The 21,659-nt window shown below is 45.5% G+C and overlaps 2 protein-coding genes across 3 annotated transcripts in view; both read left to right on the forward strand.

Annotated features, from left to right (window-relative positions):
* Nucleotides 1–21,659, forward strand: part of LOC147431012 (putative E3 ubiquitin-protein ligase ARI7) — a 61,154-nt gene that overhangs the window by 18,269 nt on the left and 21,226 nt on the right. The window lies entirely within an intron of this gene.
* Nucleotides 10,684–11,382, forward strand: LOC147431013 (uncharacterized). Its single transcript, XM_086494508.1, has one exon. It carries the CDS (start codon nucleotides 10,684–10,686, stop codon nucleotides 11,380–11,382), a length of 699 nt encoding a protein of 232 aa, XP_086350634.1.

Raw genomic sequence — 21,659 nt, forward strand, 5'->3', positions numbered from 1 at the left:
TTACCTTTTCTGTCTTCTTCGCTCGAATCCGAGGAGCTAGAAGAACTGTCAGAAGAAGAAGAAGAAGAACTGGGTAGGTCTTCAAACTTGACGCGCTTCTTCAATTTCTTTGCCTTGTCAAATGTCGACCGACGACCTAAATATCCCGGGAAGTCATTGCCTTTCTTCTGCTTTTTGCCGTGCTTTTTGGCTTTCGTTTGCGTGTCAAAAAGCTGAGCAATCCGTGCATCAACCATGTTCTCCAGTTCCTTCTCCGTATATTTCTTGGAGGCAGAAGGTTTCTTGAGAGCGGGTTTCGGGAGTGGTGTTGTGGTTCTCTGCCACCTTATCTGTACCTCTTCCAAAGAGGTCTGGTTCATATATTTTGCCATCTTCGGGTCCTTGGCAAAATTGAGCATCATCTTTGTTTCATCGCCGATCAACTGGCGACGCTCTATCTCTCGCCGCTCCGCCTAAGTAGGCCGAGGCGGGCCATACTCTCTGCCTGAATCTTCGTTGTGATCCCAGCCCGCATCTCCAGATGCAGAGGGAGTCGACTGATCATTGCCTGAAGCCATAGGTGCCGCGGAAAAAAATTCGGGGATCGGATTTCTTGTAGAAGAGAAATCGGCCGTGCTCTGATACCACTGTAACAGACTTGGACACTCCAAGTCAAGAATCAACCGCGACAGCACCAAATAACCACTTCAAAACAATTCACAGATCACAATAGATTTGCACTGGCCCGGCGGAGTTCCGTCCCTAGAGATATTGGCCTCAAAGACTGGCGGCCCTTTCGGTATTTCTTTTTATATTAATCAATCATCAAAGTACAAGAGAGCGGTTAGGGTTTCACTCTCAGACTCTGCGTCGAGATGCTCTGAGAAGTGAGGCCCTCACCACTAATTTAAAGGTTACAAGGGATGCCCAAAAGCAGAGCCCCAAAAGCTTTTAAAATCAAAAGCATTAGTTCTCTCTCTCTCTCTCTCTCTTAGAGAGTCTTTTCTCTTTTTTTTTTATAAAAAAAAACAAAAGCAAAAGCAAAATTCGCGTCGCTCATCATTTTCCAAATTTTTTTTTTTTTTTAATTTAATAATCCGCCTCCACGATTTCCGGAATTTAGGGTTTCTGGCAAAAATTAGGGTTTACAGGAATTTTAAGGGTTTCTGGTAGAAATTAGGGTTTCTGCTGTCCGCCACGTCATCACTTTGTGACAGCAGCCTGTACGGAATTGCTCTTTTTTGCACTGGTTGATTTACTAGCAGATTGTGAGTAGTTGCTTTTGGGGATTATTGCTTTTGAGTTTGAAGCTTTTGGGGCTCTGTTTTTGGCATCCCTTGTAAAAATTTGGCATCTCTCGTCTTCATCGCGCTTTCTTACAGGGCATAAAGCCATAAAGAATCATGCCTTTGGAAGGGTGTGTTGTCCTCCTAGGAATCCCTTGGTACCACAAGAACAACGCTGTGATTGACTATCGGGCTAAGAAAGCGACTTTGACAAATGAAAAGGGAAAGAGATTGTACTTGATGAGATCCAGTTTTCTTTACTCGATTGTCTTGAAAGAACTGAATGACTATTGAAGGTTGAATATGTTTGACCTCAAAAAGGAATGACAAGATTTTTTGCAATAGAGGCTGATTGTTTCTCTGAAGGCGTACCAAGCGAGTTGTCTCCTTCACGTCTTGAAGATCACATGATTAATTCTTGGTAGTACACCACCGAAGTGGCCATCTTACACAGTTAGCCGAGGCCAAAATAAAGAAACAATGAACCAGAACAGATTCCCACATTACGAGGATCGATGATATACTCGACAGACTTCAGAATTCTACTTGCCAAATTGATATGAAGAGTGGTTATCATCAGATCTGAATTGCTCCTGGAGACGTCTACAAGAATTTTTCAGGACCACTTTTGGGATTTTCAGAGAGTTTTACAGGCACCGCGGAAGCATAAACTGGTTATAAATGTGAAAAAGAGGGATTTTTTTTTCTTCTATAAGATATAGTTTTGGGAACATATTGTCTCAGCAGTAGGGGTAAAGATGGACTTGGTGAAACCGGCTTGTAGGGCGGTAGACTTGGGCTTTCACCCGATAATTTTACTTTAACTCTACGACACGAAGGAACTTCACAAATAAGACTCTGATTGGAATTCAACACTTGAAGACAAACCACGGCCTGACAGCTAGAGCGCTGCCAAGCAGCAGACGACACTCGATAACTTTACTTTAACTCTACGACACAAAGGAACTTCACGAATAAGCCTGTGATTGGAATTCAACACTTCAAGACAAACCGCGGCCTGGCAACTAGAGCGTTGCCAAGTAGACAACGACACCCTGTTGGCCCCCAAAGACTGGCGCCGCTTTCGATATTTCTTTATTCTTTTTATACTTGAGAAAAACATGTAAACTTCTACAAGCTGTCCCACTTTTATCGGGCTAAAATTCCTCTACTCTAACCCGATTTCGGCAACATAACCACAGTAGAAGTCTCCACGGACAAAATCCCAAGTAAACATAGACTTTCCACTCACTTAAGAGCACTTTGCAAAACTTGGCGAGAAATTGCAGCTGTTGCTAAATTGGCTTTATCTTACAGAAAAATAATTCTAAATGAATTGTTGGATTTATAAGTGAGAGGGTTTTCTCGCTTGGAACACCAAGGAAAAATAATTCCAAATGAATTATTGGAATTTTAAGTGAGAGGGTTTTTCTCACTGGAGACATCCGAGTACAGAGTATTCCTAGTGCGTCATTCAAAGTAATGACGGGAGCACTGTGAAAGGGAATGTCTGTGAGGCCACGAGGAACGGGTACTTCTGATGCGTCACATCGGATGGGTGACAGGGAGCATGGGGAAGAAGTATTCGACCATCCGGGAACGGACATCTCTGATGCGTCATAGGATGGGTGACATAGAGCATCGTGAAGGAGATTGTACTGTAAGTTCGGTAGGAAAGGACTAGGTGATGGGTATTCCTGATGTGTCACAAGGTGGGTGACGGGTGCATCGGAAAGGGGATATCCATAGTCGAGAGAAAATTCCGAACTATGTTGGAATTGTGCACAAGGAAAAGCAAGCACTTGAATGAAGATGGGTTTAGAGGAAACTTTGAGGAAAAAAGATGCTTTCTGAGAGAGCTGGATTGCTTTTCGGGAAAGCAGATGCTTTCCTGCAAGGAAGTTTATGTTTGCATTGCAATTGTGCGTGTGATTGCATCCAAGGACGCCTGGGAAGTGCTGTGAAAGCATTGTTTTAACTTGTAAGGTTTTATTGAGTTTTTGGACAGATTCAGACCATTTTTAAAATATGCTGACCGCCCACTTAGTAAGTGGGCAGCCATTTGATAAATAAGGCAACAGATCAGCCAGCGTTTTCTCTCTCTCTTTTTCTAGCAGAACAATGAAAAAAAAAAAACGAAAAAAAAACCGACTGCGATCTCTACGCGAGCAGCTATTTGTGCCCGTGGCCAAGAGCTATAAAAGCATCACATGCCCTCACTTAGAGAGGAGGATCAGTTTTTGCAAGAAGGAGATGCTGCTATAGAGTTCACCCGCAAAGAAGACGTTTGCCGGTGATGCCCATGACTGTCCCAAGTGTACCCGATGTCGCCAAGACCTAGTGCACGAGTTCCCTCGCGAAGAAGTGCCTACGCATAGTGTTTCCATCGCGACAAGCTGCTGTTTTTCTCTGTCTTCAGCCCATAAACGTCGTAGACGGGGCTGATTTACGAGAAGGAACCCGAGAACACACCTCTTTTGTGTGTAGGATTAGAAGAGAGGATTTTCTATGTAGAGATCTCTTCCTAGGAATTGCTTTTTGAGAACTGAGTTGCGTTTCGAGCGTCAAGACTTTGAAGGTAACGATTTTCATGTTATGATCTCTGAGTATTTGATTGCAGGTGTACTTCCTCTTCGTGAGGGAGTAGGAGCAGAGGAAGGCATGAGCCTCTGCAGGAGAAAAGCGCTTTGAGGAACTAGAGCCAGATCAGCCCAAAGGTTTCGTACCCGAGTTTGGGAAGTAGATCCACGTGTCGGAGAGAGGTAGTCTCTCAAGTTGTGATCTGGAAGTTGGGATTCCCAAGTAAGGACTTCGTGTCCGGGAAAGTAGAGTTGTTCTGCGGGAAGAGGACTCTGGAAACAGAGTTGGAAAAGAGAGTTGCAGGGATGTCATGCCCTGAGTCTGGAAAGTGAGATCCAAAGGCGAGAACCTTGGTTCTCAAGGATTTGGAATAAGGAACGGAAGTTCCTTGGAATAGGATTTTGCCCTAGGAATCAGAAGGCGAGGCTTCCAGGAACCATCAAGTCTTATTCTAGATAGAACGTGGTGATACGTTCGGTTCAAGTGCTTGTATAGACTTCTCCTTAGTAATAAAGATACTATTATGGGGGGGGGGGGGGGACCAACCCATCTTCTGGTCCCCAGTACTGTGTCGATCTTCTCACTCTCTATCTCTCTCTCTCTCTATATCCTTTGGCTTCAGTAATAAGCGATAAATTCTATTTATCCGAATGTATTTTATATTGTTATGTGCTCCCGTTTGTGACAGCAGCACGCTGAATTGTCTGTTTTGTGCTCCAATTCGCGTGCCAATCGCTTCTGTGGATAGCCCTCGAGCTCTCGCACTTGAAGGGTCACTTGCCCCTTGAATTAGACAAGATTCCTCGTGGGAAATCTCTCTAAATTGTCGTGTACAAGCACCCAATGATTTCCCGAGGCTCCCCTGGCAAATAAACGATCCGAACGCTTGCACCTAACCCTCACCAAGCTGTCCAAACCTGTCCATGGCTATAATTGCAGGTTTTTGACCCAATTTCACCAGCATAACATGGCAAAATCCCCTTTAGGTCAAAAGTACACGTCAAGGACACTTTCCCTTGCGGTGTGGAAGCTTTCCCTTGTGGTGTGGAAGCTTTCCAGTGAGTTGCAGGTCAATTTCAGCATGCGCTCCCGTTTGTGACAGCAGCACGCTGAATTGTCTGTTTTGTGCTCCAATTCGCGTGCCAATCGCTTCTGTGGATAGCCCTCGAGCTCTCGCACTTGAAGGGTCACTTGCCCCTTGAATTAGACAAGATTCCTCGTGGGAAATCTCTCTAAATTGTCCTGTACAAGCACCCAATGATTTCCCGAGGCTCCCCTGGCAAATAAACGATCCGAACGCTTGCACCTAACCCTCACCAAGCTGTTCAAACCTGTCCATGGCTATAATTGCAGGTTTTTGACCCAATGTCGCCAGCATACCCGTGCAAAATCCCCTTTAGGTCAAAAGTACACGTCAAGGACACTTTCCCTTGCGGTGTGGAAGCTTTCCCTTGTGGTGTGGAAGCTTTCCAGTGAGCTGCAGGTCAATTTCAGCATGCTGTAATTTTTTGGTTTGCCCCTGTTAGGTGCCTACTGCGCTGTACACGCATCCCAAGGCCTTTTCGAGGCTCCCTAGCAATTCTTTGCAGTTTAGGTGCGAAACCCTAAACCTGCAGAAAAACATAGCAGACTGTAATTCTATGTTTTGGACCGTTTCAAGCGGAGCGAGCACGCGTACGCGTGTCTCAAGTGCTCCCGCACGCAATGGGACAATTCCCTTGTAAATCGGACGAGTGTTCACACGGGAAAACTCCCCGTTTTCGCATTCCTTTGCGATGGAACTGTGCGTACCTAGCAATTAGCTAATCCCGGTTCCTGTACATAAGGCTCTTGCCGTGGCAAACGCGCATAAAACCCTTAGAATTGTACATGGTCATGTGAGAAGCCCAACTAGTGGGGCATTACCATATGTGCAAAGAGGATAGAGAGGTGCGCGAGTGCAAATCGTCGTGCTACGTAGAGCAAGGGAGAAGGCAAGCTTTCCATTAAAGCTGGGATCACCTCACACCCTCTACTCACAGACACTGTATAGCACACACTTTTGGGCAAAAATCAGCCCCCTCTCTTGAAATGGGCGCCCCCAGCTGGGATGAGTGTGGCAATTGCATCTCCAGCCGCCAAGTGTTCAGTTTGCCTCTTTTGAGTTAATTTCCTAGTACCCACCAACTTATAAGTGTAGCGAGGGGCCTAAATGACTTTGAAATGAGCCTAGACTCCCTTTTACTGCTCGGATTCCAGTGCCGATTGGCCCGACCAACTCGTGGTGACCTGCCCTTCCCGACTATACGGGTGAATTGCTTATGAAAGTAGAATGTTTTCACGACCATAATTGGTAGCACAAATTGGTGAAAAAGAGCTATTGGCAGTGATCCATGCTCTTACACAGTGGCAACACTAGTTACACGGAACTGACCATACAGTCCTTATGGATCATGAGAGTTTACGCTACTTCTTGTCACAGAAGCAGCTTTCGGAAAAGCAGATGTGATGGGTTACCCTCGTGTCACAGTTTCACTTCCATATTATCCATGTTCAAGGATAAAAAGATTTAGTGGCAAATGCATTGTCTCGAAAGTCCTTGGTTCCGCCTATTTTTGTGATTCACCACAGAAGCTTTGAGGAAATGGTTCATCAGTACGCCACGGATCCTGACTTTGTTGGTATTTTTACTAGGATACAAGATGGGGAGACAGTTTCAGGCTATTCCCTACCAGATCGCTCTTTGATGCGGAAAACGATGTTGTGTAAGACTCAAAGTGGGGATGATGGCATTTTGACAGTCATTGACAGCTTCGGTAAACAAGCCCACTTCATTCCGGTAAAGAAGATAGTTAAGCCCGATCATGTGGTGAAACTGTTTGTCTCACAGATTTTCCGAATATATGGCATACTTGAGTCCATTGCTTTGGATAGAGATCCCCAGTTAACTAGGTTGTTTTGGAGAGCAATCTAGGAGAACATTGGCACACAATTGTAGTTCTCGTCCTCGTTCCACCCGCAGACAGATGGGCAATTTGAGATAGCCAATTCAATGGATATGGATTGGTTGAAGTCTTTTATTTTGAATTAGAAGACTTAATGGGAAAAGTATTTGCCCTTGGTGGAGTTTGTCTACAACAACACACGGGGAAGGCGCCATTTGAAGTATTCGAAGGTGCTAAGAAGGTTCCTAAATCTCTAAGCACCAAAAAAGACGAGATTTGTTTCAAGCAAATTTTTGAAAAAGTCTAGAAGGCATGGAAGGCCATCTAGCAGTTCAAAGGAGGAGACCAGATCAACAAGAAAACTAAGGAGTTCAAGAAGGGAGTTAGGCCGTCACGTTTGAGACGTTTTTACACTACCAAGACACCCATCGAGCCCTTGACTTTGTACAACAGTTTGACGTTGCCTTCTCTGGAGGACGGTCCTCAGAATAATCCAAGGTGTGAAAGGAGGCATCTTACTTGGAAGGAACTGTATTGACATGGTGGTCTACTCTGTTGTTACGCAAAGAAGCACCTGCGACGTGATTAGAATTCAAGACAATTTTTACTTTAACTTGGATATCAGATGAATAGGCAACATATGTCGTCACGGCTTGGCATCACTTGAAAATAACTGACAACGATACATTGGATGACTACTGCCAGTGGTTTTGGGATACTTATTTGCCAATGTCTTCGTTTCGGAAGATTACTTTGAAAGACCAGATTGAGCGGTTTTGTTGTAGTTTGGCAAAAGAGAATCGAGACTATTGTCTGAATCAGAGTCTGACTCATTCAGAGACTTATGCAACTTGCTAAGGAACGATTTGGAACGCATGTCGGCTCATTAACTTATCTTATGGACAAGATAGTATCCACCTCAACAAAGCAAGACTCCTCTAGATTGAAAAGGATGAATCAAGGGAACCGGATGACGGCTCATCACAGGATTCTCGAGAATTAGAAGATTCCAATGAACTAAGGGAACCAAATGCAAGTTCATCAAAGGATTCCATAGAAAGGGGATCAGATGACAGTGCGTCTTAGAGTTCCGATGATTGAGACCGACGTGCCAATGCTAAGGGGAAGCTAAAGAAGCTACCCTACCCACCCCGGGCACAAGAAAAGATAGAAAAAAGGGAATCAATTGGTACATCAGAGATTTCCCCAGACTCGGGATAAGATTTTTTTTTTGAAAGAAGATCAGTATGATCTAGATCTGGATATTGCTTTTGCCAAGGTGCACGAGGCTCTTGAGAAGTCTCAAGCATGGCATAAGAAGGCAACCGACAAGATTCGTCGCGATTAGCAGTTGAAGGAGGATGATTTGGGTGCTCTTACGGTTTGAGAAGGCACGCCTTAGGAAACGAAAGGAAAAGGAAGAGCTTTTTCCAAAGCTAAGAATGCAATACTATGGCCCTTTCCAGATTAAAGAGAAGATAAATGATGTATCCTTTAGACTGAAGTTGCCAGAGACTTGGAAGATTCACAATGCTTTTCATGTGAGTCTGTTGAAAAATTTCAAGGGTGAGGTGCCAATCGACAAGGACCCATAGGAGCAACCTAAAGGGAAAGAGAGCGAGGAGATACTTGTTCTGGTAGTCACGGTCTAAGATTTAGCGCGGAGATGCGATTACTGGCTCACTTCCCCTTTAGGTTGCTAAAACGTATTTAGCGATTTAGTCGCATCGTATTTAGCGAGGAGATACCGAGAAAGGAAAGAGAAAGGTAAAGTAAACGGTAGTTCTTAGTCGAGAACTATCCGGCATTGAATGCGAAATGGATGGAGGAGGACCTAGCAGATACCCCTCAGATTTGGAACTTTACCTTGATGCTTTTGGTCTAGCTTTGGCTATTCCAAGAATTTTTGGAGATCAGCAGGTTGAATCTGGTGCAGGCGGGACTGCACAAGAGAGGTGTTACTCCGCTCTAGGTTACCTAGAAAGAATAAAGTCACTGATTTTCCTTTGGATTTCAGTGATATTGATTGGCTGACAGTATTTTGCTGGATGACTTTATGAAAGAAGTACTTCGAAATGGGATCCCCGAAAATGATTTTTGCGTACGACATTGCTTGCGGCGAATGATTACTCTCACACGACAGTGCTTGAGTCGAAAATCTCTATAGACCAAGGTGGAAAGGTACGTAGTGTACGACACGGTTAAGGTACGTACGGAATGTACTTCCGTATTGAACCACCTTTCAGGTATGTACCATTTGTAAAAAAACCATTTTATATTGAAATTAATTTCACAGAGCTTTTAAAAATTAGACTCATAAACAAATTAACATTACAATGGACACACATGAGAAATGCGAGAGGAGAACCAATGCTTACAGAGGACGGGGGGTCACAAAGAGTACGTGTAACTATGGTGAAGGTCTCTGCACAAATCTGCTCTCTGGAAATCGTAACAGGTGCGCCCCGAAGTTTTAAGCCTTGGCACACACTTCAATAAGCCTAAGCCACACAAAAGGGCTCGCTAAAATTGTCCACCAAAATCAGTGTGCTGATTTTCCCCAAAATTTTCAAGTTGACCGTACAGTACCGTACCATACGGTTGTATCGTACTAAATGGTTCCATACGTACGTACGGATGCAACCTTGCTATAGACATGATCGCAATATGGGATTAGTTAATCCGACATTAGTGAGGTCCGGGATGGATCTAGATGCGATTACTAAATACGTCACTGGCAGTCACGGTTTGAGATTTGGAATGCGTTCTTCTGTGATTGATTTGTCATGTGATGTCATGTGCAGTGATGTGACTGTCGTCTTTGTGCAAGTGCTAGATGTGTCGTGTCTAGTGTGTCGGTACTTAGAGTCAGTGTTTGCTGAAATGGTCTATGGTCTCTGTCGATTTTGCAAGCGTAATCGACGGGTGATTACAATTCTTTCAAGAGGGGGGTATGTCACAAAGTGATGATGTGGCATGACCACCCGGACATGTGCTGACGTGGCAGAAACGGTTCGAACGCTGACGTGGGAGCAGTACAGACTCTTGATTTTGCGTCAATACCTATGGCCACGGAACTCCGTCGGGCCGTGCGGACTCTCTCTCTCTATGCCTGCTCGTACATTGCCCACCACCATCCCCTGCCTGCTCGCGCAGCGCCCGCCACCCCCTCCGCTTACCTGCTCGCGCAGTGCCCGCCACCACTCTCTCCCTGCCTGCTTGCACAACGCCCTCCACCACTCCTGCTTGGTGCTCCCCCCCCACAGTGCTGCCGCTCCACTGCAGTCCCACCCGCTGTGTAGCTGCTGCACCTGCAGCAGTGCTGTCGCCCCACTTTAGTCCCACCTGCTGTGTAGCTGTTGCACCTGCACTAGTGCTACCGCCCCTATCCCTTCCTATTGTTGCCGCCCCTACACACACATACACACATTGCACTTTCACATCACCCACTACCCACATTGCACATTGCACATCCCCCCCCCCCCCCCCCCCCCCCCCACCCTCGTCTGTGGCCCCCTCATTGCACATTATCCATACACGCCTACCCACATCCCCCCCCCCACCCCCGTCTGTGGCCCCCTCATTGCAAATTATCCATACACGCCTACCCACATCCATCCATACCCCTATCTTTCATCATGACTCCCCTCAACACTTGAGTCACGAAAGACAAACGAATAAATCAAGAAAGCTCCGAGATGGCAAAAGGAGTGACCAAGGAGGAATTAACCAAGATGGACGACAAGCTGAATGCCACAATCAAGGAGAACAAGAAAATGACGGATTTCGCCATCAACACTATCATCAACCGTTTCTCCAAGCTCGAGAAGGAAGTGAAAGTCTTGAATAAGGAGAAAGAGGAGTGGGTCAAATAAAAAGAGATTAAAGACGAGGAGACAAGGAAGGAGCTCGCGATGTGGAAGGAGTCCCAAGAAGGACGGAAAAAGGAGGAGGAGATGCAAGAACAAATGGCCATCCTCAATGCTTCAATCGCATCCCTCACCCATGAGGAAGGTGAAATAAACAATGAAACTAAAGAGGTCATCAAGGAAGAACTCACCAAAGCTCTCACCGAAAGCTTGGAAGACAAGCTCGAGGCCTCAAAGGAAGGGTGGGTGGAGGTGGTAAAGAAGAACCTTAAAAAAGAGGCCAAGGAGGACGCTCACAAGGAAGAGGCCCTCCTTGTACACACCACACTCGAAGAGGAGAAGATACGGCATGCCCGCCGCCTAAATGTACGAGTCACCGGCATGGAAGAAGGGAAAGACCCCACTCCCGAGGAAGATGGCAAAACCCTATGTACCAAACTTGGGTACAAGATAGAAGACCCCACCCCCTTCACCAAAGCTTGGAGAGTCGGTAAAGACTCAACCAAAAAGAGGGCCCTCATCCTCCAATTTCCATCAGAAGAAGCCCGCACCCTCTTCATCCGCAAGAGGGTCATCCTACGAGGCCTCACAGGGGCACCCATCTACCTTGATGATGACCTCACAAAAATGCAAGTAGAACATAGGAGAGCATGCATGCCTCGAGTACAACAAGCATGCAAAGAGGAGAAACGGGCTTCCTACCAAGACGGTCGAGTCATTATTGATGGCAAGGCCGTAGCATAGGGACTCGCGGCCTATGGGATAGCATATGAGGAGATACACATGGCAGTTTGGAACTGCAATGGCTCTCTCTGGACACATCCAGGGAGACTAGAGGAGGTGATGCATGATCGAGATATTGTTCTACTCGCAAAGACACATGCGAGTCCCAAGAGAGGCCTACCTCGAGTACAGGATTACCAGTGGGAGTCTCTACATAGGAAGTGCACACAGCACAACACTTCTAGAGGATGTGGCGGAGTAGCAATCCTCTATCGCCGCTCACTTCATAGCAGAATACAGATAGTAGCCCGCGACCTAGAGGCATGCTACATGTGGATACGGATTGAGCTATCGGAGGAGCACACTCTATACATTGCCATTTGCTACTTCGCGCCTAGCAGTTCTAGATTTGCACATGCAGGAAGAGTAGGGGTAGAGGAGACCCATACACATGTAGGAGAGGAGGAGGATGATACACAATCACCATATACATGTCTCAGGGAGGGGATCATGGAGTACTCCAGACTAGGGGAAGTCTTCCTTTGATGAGTGCGCGGCGGTGTGTGCAAGTGATAGAGTACGCGAGGAAGTGCAGGGTCTGTGCAGAGAGAGAGAGGTGGCGATAGCCTGCAGGAGAGAGGGCGCTAGCAGAACGAAGAGGGAGAGAGAGGGCACGCTACTCGATAGGTAGGGGAATAAGTGAGACTTAAAAAAAACTCACATTCCCTTTATTAATATGTATAGGACCAATTTAAAGTTAGTGGCCAAGTTCAATGTGAACTTGGCCAAAGGTTAGTAACCTTTAAAATATACATTAAAGGGGGCCATTTGGGCCTTTAACCCAACAACCTCCCACTTAAAGGCATAAATGGCGCCTTTAAGCTACGTGACTCCCACCATCTCTATGCATAGATGATGTTGTGCTTTGGATAAGCACTTAGTGAGAGCATCAGCTGGATTTTGTGATGTATGGTCCTTAACCAATGTAATAAGGCCATCCTCAAGCACTTCTCGTATGAAGTGATACCGCACATCAATATGCTTTGTGCATGCATGAAACATGGCATTCTGGCTATCACAACCAAGCATAGGTACCTTGGCAGGCACTCTGGCTATCACAACCAAGCATAGGTACCTTGGCAGGCAAACCAAACTCACTGCATAGGCGTCAAGGTTGCATCCGTACGTACGTACGGATCCGTACAGTACGGTACAGCCGTACAGTACGGTTCCATACGTACGGATAGGTAGTGTACGTTTTTTTTTTGTTTGTTTGTTTGTGTTTCCCCCACAAATTTTTTTTGTTTTTGTTTTTTTTTTTGTTTTTTTTTGTTTTTTTAGGGACATCTTGCTATTAGTATCTAGATTTTAGACGTATTCAATCGAATACAGAATGGGGAGGTAGTAGCGGGATATTCCATTCGGGATGGCTACTTGATGAAGAAAACGTTGTTGTGCGTTACACAGCTGTTGAGATTGTGTTTAGGAACCAGATTGAAGCAGTATCTAATGGATGTTTGAAGTAGTATCTATGTCTAGACTCTATGTAGTTCCTAGTATGTATAGGCTGAAAAAGGCTAAAGTCACTATTCTTTTTGTTGTTACAAATGTTACGTACTGGTCACGTACCTTAGAGGCCGATCCGTACAGAAGTACGTACCTTACGTACTGATTACGTATCGTACACTCCGTACCTTTCCACCTTGATAGGTGTGCTAACCAAATAGCTTCTTTAGAAGCCTTAGTGGCTGAAATATATTCAGCTTCTGTAGTAGACAATGCAACGATCTTTTGCAATCTAGAACACCATGAAACAGCACCTCCTGCAAGAGTAAATATATAGCCACTTGTGGACTTCCGTGTATCCACATCACCAGCCATGTCAGAGTCACAAAATCCCTTTAACTCCATTGGTCCTTTACCATAGCAAAGGCATTTATTTTTTGTCCCTTTCAAGTACCTCATAATGGACTTCATTGCATCCCAATGCAACTTGCTTGGATTAGTCATAAACCGGCTCACCCTCCCACTGCATGGGCTATGTCAAGCCTAGTAGCAACCATAGCATACATAAGTGAACCACAAGCTGAAGCATAAGGCACACTTTGCATGTCATTGGCTTCTTCCTTTGACTTGGGACAATCATCCTTGGAGATTTTGACATATGGCTGTAATGGCACACCAAGAGGCTTTGCTTCAGCTATGTTAAATCTGTCCAGCACCTTTTCTATGTACTTTTCTTGCGACAAATACAATAGGCGCTTGTCTCTTTGCCTTGTAACACGCACTCCAAGTATATGTTCAGCTGCCCCAAGGTCTTTCATTGAAAATGCAGGTTTCAGCTGCCCTTTAAGTGCATCAACAGAGCTTGGTATACAAACAATGGTCTGCATGGCTTCTTTTGTAACCATGTTTAAGCATGAAGCGATCAAACTTCTTGTACCACTGTCTACATGATTGTTTCAGCCCATACAAGCTTCTATTGAGCATACATACCGTATGTTCCTTGCCAGGAATAACAAAACCCTCGGGTTGCTTCATGTAAAGCTCTTCTTTCACATCACCATGCAAGAAAGCGGTATGTACATCCATTTGGTCCATTTCCAAATCAAGAGCAGCCACTATGGCAAACAATACGCGCAAAGTGGTCATCTTCACAACGGGAGAGAACACTTCTTGAAAGTCTATGCCCTTGGTTTGAACATATCCCTTTGCCACAAGCCTTGCCTTATACTTGGGTTTTGCATCAACAGTCTTGATTTTATACACCCATTTGTTAGGAATAGCCTTCCTTCCTTTGGGCAATTCAACCAAATCCCAAGTATGATTAGCATGCAAAGCTTTAATCTCTTCCTGCATAGCAAGCTCCCACTTGTCGCTGTGCTCACATGTCTTTGCCTCTTTATACGTAAGAGGCTCTCCCTCATCTGTCAACATAATGTAATGCAAAGAGGGATCATATCTGCTCACAGGCCGTGTGTGACGAGTAGATCGCCTCACCCAATGATCCACCTTATCCGGCAATGGGTTTATATCGAGTGGCATGATAAAATCATCAACAATGGGTTGCAGTATATTTTTCAGCACCATTTTCAGCATTGTTTCTTGGCTGCAAATGCCCTTCAGGAGCCTCAGTTTGTTGCCCAACATCATCTGGCTCAAACACCACTTGATCATCTACATTTTCAGCCATATGTGGTGCATCTTGAGGGTCAAAACTAGGCCTAACAGGTGGCTGGTCATGCTGAAATTTGACCCTTTTATGGTCATGCTTTGAGGCACAATTGTTTTGAAGCAGCCTTGCCTCATTAAAAACAACATCCCGGCTGCGTACAACCCTTTTGAGCTGAGGTAACCAAATCATGTAACCCATTTCGCCTTCTTCACCATATCCCATGAAAAGGCCTTTAATGGATTTGGCATCTAGTTTACTCCTTAACTCAGGTCTAAGATGCACAAAAGCCTCGCAACCAAAAATGCGTAAGTGATCATATGAAGCAAGCTTGCCAGACCAAACCTCTTCAGGGATGTCACCTTTCAAAGACATGTGAGGGGATTGATTGCATATATGCACTGCAGTTTTCAAAGCTTCTCCCCAAAATCCATGAGAGAGATTAGCTGCGGACAGCATGCATCTCACCCTCTCACAAAGTGTCCTATTAAATCTTTCAGCCACACCATTAGAAGAGGGGTTGTATGGCACAATAAGCTTCCTCTTAAGCCCAAATTTTCACAAAACTTGTTAAATTCAGCACTTGTGTACTCCCCCCCATTGTCTGTACGCAAGCATTTTAGCTTTCTACCTGTTTGGGTGGTCACAAATGCATGAAATCTCTTAAACGCAGCAAAGGCTTCATCCTTAGACTTAAGCAAATAACCCAAATTTTCCTAGAATGATCATCAACAATGGAGACAAAATAGCATGCACCTCCCATAGACTTAGTAGGCATGCTACATACATCAGAATGTACAAGATCAAGAACACAAGATTTACGAGAGACACTAGAGTAATAAGAACGCTTTACTTGCTTGCCATATTGACATTCATTACAAAAGTCAAGCTTTGTGCCTTTAGCATCAAGCTTGTTCAAAGTACAAAGTTTAGAAAGGCCCTTTTGGCTCATATGGCCAAGCCTCTTGTGCCACAACTCCATGTGAGAGTTAATTTCAGCCAATGCAATAAACTTGCCCAACACGGCCTTTCCATGCATGCAGTAAAGTGTCCCTTTCTTTGTGCCCTTTACAATCAGCCTTGAGCCTTTAGTCATTTTCCATGATCCTCTCTCAAACAAGATGCTGTAACCATGCATATCCATCTGACCAACAAAAAGCAGACTCTTTTTGATTCTCGGCACATATCTAACATCATGCAAGACAAGCTCATTTGTGCCATCTATGGAGAGATGCACAGTGCCAATACCCTCAATGGAACATGCATGATTGTTTCCAAGATATACATGGCCACGGTAGCCTGCATCAAAAGTAGAGAAACACTCCTTGATAGGAGTCACATGAAATGAAGCACCGGAATCAACAATCCAAGTCTGGGATAATGCATCATTGACAGTCCACAAGGCATCAATAAGATCACTCTTGGTGATCTGCATGTCCTGTGAATGAACATCAAGAGAGGCATCAATGTCATAAGCATCATCATCTGACAAAGTGGCACACAAGATGTCCTCTACATCTGACAGCTCCTCAATCACAACACTAGAAGCCACATTCGCTGTCACAAGGCGGGCACCACGTGCCAATAGAAAAGAATAGACTGAACAACTTTAAGCACTTCAAATAACAACTGAACTGAAATGGAGAGAGAGACGACACGCGACACGGAGTGGCGGAATTCCACCCCAGAGAGTATTGGCCCCAAACCTTGGCGCCCCTTTCGGTATTTCTTTATATTGCATCAACACAGTACAAGCCGGTACTCCAGACTCTGCACCTTCGTACTGAAGCATGCCAGAGAATGAGCCCTAGCCTCATATTTAAAGGCCCTTGGCCTAAAAAGCAGTTTATATGAAAAGCTTTCAAACTCAAAAGCTTCTCGTCCAAAAAGCAGTTTACATGAAAAACTTTCAAACTCAAAAGCTTATGGTCCAAAAAGCAATGCCAAAAGCTGCCAGCATAAATCACGGAAATCCATACAGCCTGCCACGTCATCATGTCAGTGCAATTTTCGGAATTTGTCTGTTGCCTTAGGGTTAGGGCTTCTGGCAGAAATTAGGGTTTGCAGGTTTTAGGGTTAGGGTTTCCAGAATTAGGGTTTCAGCAGTTAGGGTTTTCAGAATTAGGGTTTCTGCAATTAGGGTTTTCAGAATTAGGGTTTCTGGCAGAAATTAGGGTTTGCAGGTTTTAGGGTTAGGGTTTCCAGAATTAGGGTTTCAGCAATTAGGGTTTCTGGCAGAAATTAGGGTTAGGGTTTTCTGCACTCGGGCAACCACGTCATCACTCTGTGACACTTCCTCTGTTGCTTGTTCTTCTTAGGGTTTAGGCCCCTCGGCCGGTAGCTCCGTTCTTTAGTAGGTCGACACGTCAGTAGTTTGTTACATTCGCCTTCTCTTTGTCCTTTGAGCTATCCTGTGCATCTGTCTTGACTTCCTTCTTCTCTTTCTTTTTGTCTCCGCCATTCTTTTTCCGTTCTAACTCGGCTTTGTAGTACCTGCAATCGGGTTTCTTGTGACCTTTTCTGCCACACTGATAGCAAGTCACATCACCCTTGCCTTTGCTGGCATTTCCCCTTTCCTTATTCTTACTCTTACTCCTTTGTGCATAAGCATTCTTCTTTTCTGTCCTACCTCTAACCATGTTGGCAGAGCTGCCTCCCTCTCCACTTGCTTTCCTCCTGATTTCCTCATTCAAGATAGAACCCCTAACACCATCAAAGGTCAGGTTATTGGATAATGAAACCACCAATGTTTCCCATGACTCAGGTAAGGTCATAAGCAAGAAGATAGCTTTCAGCTTATCATCAAAAGGGGGCAAGCTTGAGTCCCGTAACTACGACAAAGTACCTGCGAACAACGACAAGTGCTCTGCACCGCCCTTGGACTCATCTAGTTGCATGCCAACAAGTTTTCGCATCAAATGCACTTGGTTGACAGGCGTTGTATTTTCATACATTCCCTTTAACTTCCCCCATACATCAAAAGCAGTTGTGAGACCTTTCACATCAATGACTGTCTCATCGGTCATGGCCATTTTAATGTATGTAATAGCGTTCCTGTTCAGGCTAACCCATGCTTCATCTGTCATATTCTGTGGCTTTACCTGTTCAAGTGACCCTTCACAATGCTTAAGAAATAGGATTCCCTGAATCCTGTCTTTCCATCGAACCTCCTAATCTCGAATAGATTCTTCACATCTAAAGAAGATGAGGCCATAGTTGCACTAATAAGAGGGCTAATACACTGAATTTTTGGGCAAAATGCACAAAATCCGGAGTATAGCCTCACAGAGATGTGCACTACAACTCCAAATGGTCACATGAGCAATTTAGGGCAAAATAGGTCGATTTGGGCACAAAAAACAATTTCTGAAATTTATGTGCAGGAAATTTCAGCGAGTGAATTTGTGCTAAAAAACAACAAATTTAGTTGTTTTTAGCCTCACAGAATATACATAAGGCTAATGCACAGCCTTTAGAAGCATGTAAGAGCAAAAGTCCCAATTTGTAGCATCAAATTGCATGAAATTGAGCCACAAATAGTCATACATAGCCAAAATTTGTTAAACGTGCTTAGATTGCATCAATTTGCACTTTCCCTAATGTAGTCGCATCATAAAAACTCATGCCAAAACGTGCGTAAATCTGAAATTTGTTGAAAACACCTGTTTTGGGACCTGTTTTTCAGCAATTTCAGTGTTTTCGGGTAGCGGGGACTTAGCAAAGATGTTCCCACACTTAATTCATCATTTGCAAAACCTGTATTTTGCTGTCATAACCTGTAATTTGCTGATTTTGACCTAATTTCAGCTTGTTTTAGGTCAATTTGACTTGCTGGGAGCTTTGTAGTGTCCGGGGACGAGTCCTTTGGCGATGAAATTGCAAAATCTCGCGTGAAAGTTGACCTCCTTGGCTGAAAATCAGCGTTTGTAGGTTTGGGAGCAAACCCTAATTGGGCTCTGATACCAATTGATGAGTGCGCGGCGGTGTGGGCAAGTGATAGAGCACGCAAGGAAGTGCAGGGTCTGTGCAGAGAGAGGTGGCGATAGCCTGCAGGAGAGAGGGCGCTAGCAGAACGAAGAGGGAGAGGAGGAGCAAGAGCTTGAGCTATATCACCTTCTCATGAGTACAGACTGCGCCACATGGAGGATTCTCAAAGAACCACGTCCTACTATCCCACTAGAGGAGCCTCAGACCTGGCATGACTATGCCGAGCGCCTATACCAGATACCTGGGTAGCGACTGATCCCAGAGCCATCCGACCCTCGACCTACCACATCGACTTTCTTTACATCTACTATGGTGGAGAGGGCCATTCAGCGCCTACAGCACGGCCGCTCAGCAGATCGTACCGGCCTACACAACGAGCACGTGATCTATGCGGCATACACTCTTTCCCCCCTGATAGCACGTCTCTTCAACCGTGCATTGGTTGAGGGACTATCAACCGTGCATTGGTTGAGGGACTACCAGAGGAGTGGACTATGCACACCATTGTGCCCATCCACAAATCTGGCGACACCTTGGATCGAAGGAACTACAGGATTATCACGATTCGCCACACACTGGCCAAACTATACGAGGCAGTTCTGGAGGCAGAGCTTAGCACACATACAGAGGCATCAGGGATATGGACACCTGGACATGCAGGTTTCAGATGCACTTTCTTGACCATCGATCACATTTTTGTGCTTCAATGTCTGATAGACGGAGCGAAGGCACGGAAGAGGAGACTCTACTGCTGCTTTGTGGACTTCCGCAAAGCATTTGACACTATCTCCAGAGATAGACTCTTTCAGCGCGTTCAGGAGCTACAGATACCCTCTAACATGATATGGGCCATACATTCCTTGTATGCACAGGTCACAGGTAGAGTGCGATGCCCTGGTGGACTATCGGATCCCATTGCTAGCACCATCGGTGTGAAGCAAGGATGCCCTCTCTCCCCGACTCTATTTGGTCTCTACATCGACGAGATTTCAGATTACATCCTACGAGCAAACGGAGCGGGCTCAGACTTGGTAGGTATTGTCACAAGACGGGCACCACGTGCCAATAGAAAAGAACGGATTGAACAGACTTTTAGCACTTCAATAACAATTGAATTGAAAGAGAGAGAGAGAGACGACACGCGACATGGAGTGGCGGAATTTCACCCTAGAGAGTATTGGCCCCAAACCTTGGCGCCCCTTTCGGTATTTCTTTATATTGCATCAACACAGTACAAGCCAGTACTCCAGACTCTGTACCTTCTCCAGGAAGCATGCCAGAGAATGAGCCCTAACCTCATATTTAAAGGCCCTTGGCTTGAAAAACAGTTACAGTGAAAAGCCTTCAAACTCAAAAGCATGTGGTCCAAAAGCAAAGCCAAAAAGCTGCTAGTGTAAATTACGGAATTCCGTACAGCAGTCAACGCAAAACATGGAAATCCGTATAGCCTTCCACGTCATCATGCCAGCGCAAGTTTCGGAAATCTGCCACGTCAGCAGCTACGCAATTTTCGTGTGTGTGTGAGTCCTGCTTTATTTTAATTCTTATGTCACTTGGGGCCCCATCGTACGGGGTCCCCATACGTTGGTAGGACTTCTTCTTCTGCTACTTGTTCTGCTTTATTTTAATTCTTATGTCACTTGGGGCCCCATCGTACGGGGTCCCCATACGTTGGTAGGACTTCTTCTTGTGCTACTTGTTCTTCTTAGTGTTTAGGCACCTCGGCCGGCATCTGTAAGTCGGCTCCATTGTTTAGGCTTTGACACGTCAACAGTTTGTGACAGGTATACCACTCCACATTATGCTCTATGTTGATGATATGATCCTTGTTTTTGAGCTCAGGAGGGATTACAGAGCCCCCCTACGAGCCTTAGATGATTTCTGCACACAGAGAGGACTCACAGTGAACCTTGGTAAGACCAAGGTCATGATCTTCCATACTTCTAGGACAGTTCGTAGTAGAGCAGTACTTACAGTAGCAGGTGGACAGGTCAAGGTGGTCGATTCATATTTTAATTGGGGGTGACTTTTACTGGCACCACTGACAGATTTTCCATGGCCCAGGGAGCCCGAGACCGGATTACACGAGGATATGCAACGCTAGCCACCTTAGAGCGTAGATGCCATCAGGCCCACTTCCAGGAGCCCCGCACCAAGGGGTGGCTCTTTGACACTCTAGTCACACCTGCCATGATGTATGCCGTGGTAGTATGGGCACCAGGACTCTCAGCACCTCTATGGACACAAATAGAGCGTCCACAGATCATTATGATCTCTCGTTTGCTCCACAACAAACCCTCAGTTCCACATGACATCATCAGAGCAAAGCTAGCCACACCACCGATGCTAGTAGAGGCCCTTTTCCAAACGATTTGTTTCATTCAGCGCATGCGAGAGCTCCCACCAGACAGACTCACCCGCAGAGCTTTTGAGGCATCGATACAGTTGCATCAGGAGGGTGACACGAGAGCATGGTACTCACAGGTCATAGAGTGATTTACATCCCATGGTTTGGACATCAAAGACCTGCCTCCTTTTCAGTATGATCCTAACTCTCCTCATATACGCCTCACACACTGAGAGGAATTGTGTTCTCAGACAGGACCTTTGGCAGCTTTACAGTAGGGAGACATGGACCACACCTAGAGAGCCTCCCCTCATGAAGAGGTAGTACTACAAAGATCACTTCTTGACCATCCTAGCAGATGGGTTCATCCAGAGCCCGAGATACATGGATATCTACATGCCACATAGAGCACGGGTTGCCATCGGACAACTCAGAGTATCGTCACACCGGCTAGAGATCGAGGCAGGGCGAGCTACACATGTCCCCAGAGCAGAGAGGATATGCAGACTTTTGCATAGCAGAGATTGAGAGCGAGGAGCACTATGTTTGCATATGTAGAGCATATGAGGAGATCAGAGGTAGATACCCAACCTTGTTTACAGATCAGCCCACACTACATGAGATTTTTGAGTCAAGAGACCAACAATAGTTCGCCCGCTTTCTCCTCGAGATACAGCAGCATCGGGACTCCCTCCTCCAAGTAGCATCGGCTATGAGAGATGAGCGCCAGACACAGCTCACAGACTTTTTTCAGAGGACCATAGCAGCACCACCACCTACGACCATCCAAAG

The sequence above is a fragment of the Adiantum capillus-veneris genome, chromosome 21 (assembly GCF_014529385.1).
Source record: "Adiantum capillus-veneris isolate H3 chromosome 21, ASM1452938v2, whole genome shotgun sequence".
Lineage (NCBI taxonomy): Eukaryota > Viridiplantae > Streptophyta > Polypodiopsida > Polypodiales > Pteridaceae > Adiantum > Adiantum capillus-veneris.

Excerpts from the sequence above, each read along its gene's own strand:
- LOC147431013 (XM_086494508.1), top strand. The coding sequence starts at position 10,684 with ATGTGGAAGGAGTCCCAAGAAGGACGGAAAAAGGAGGAGGAGATGCAA.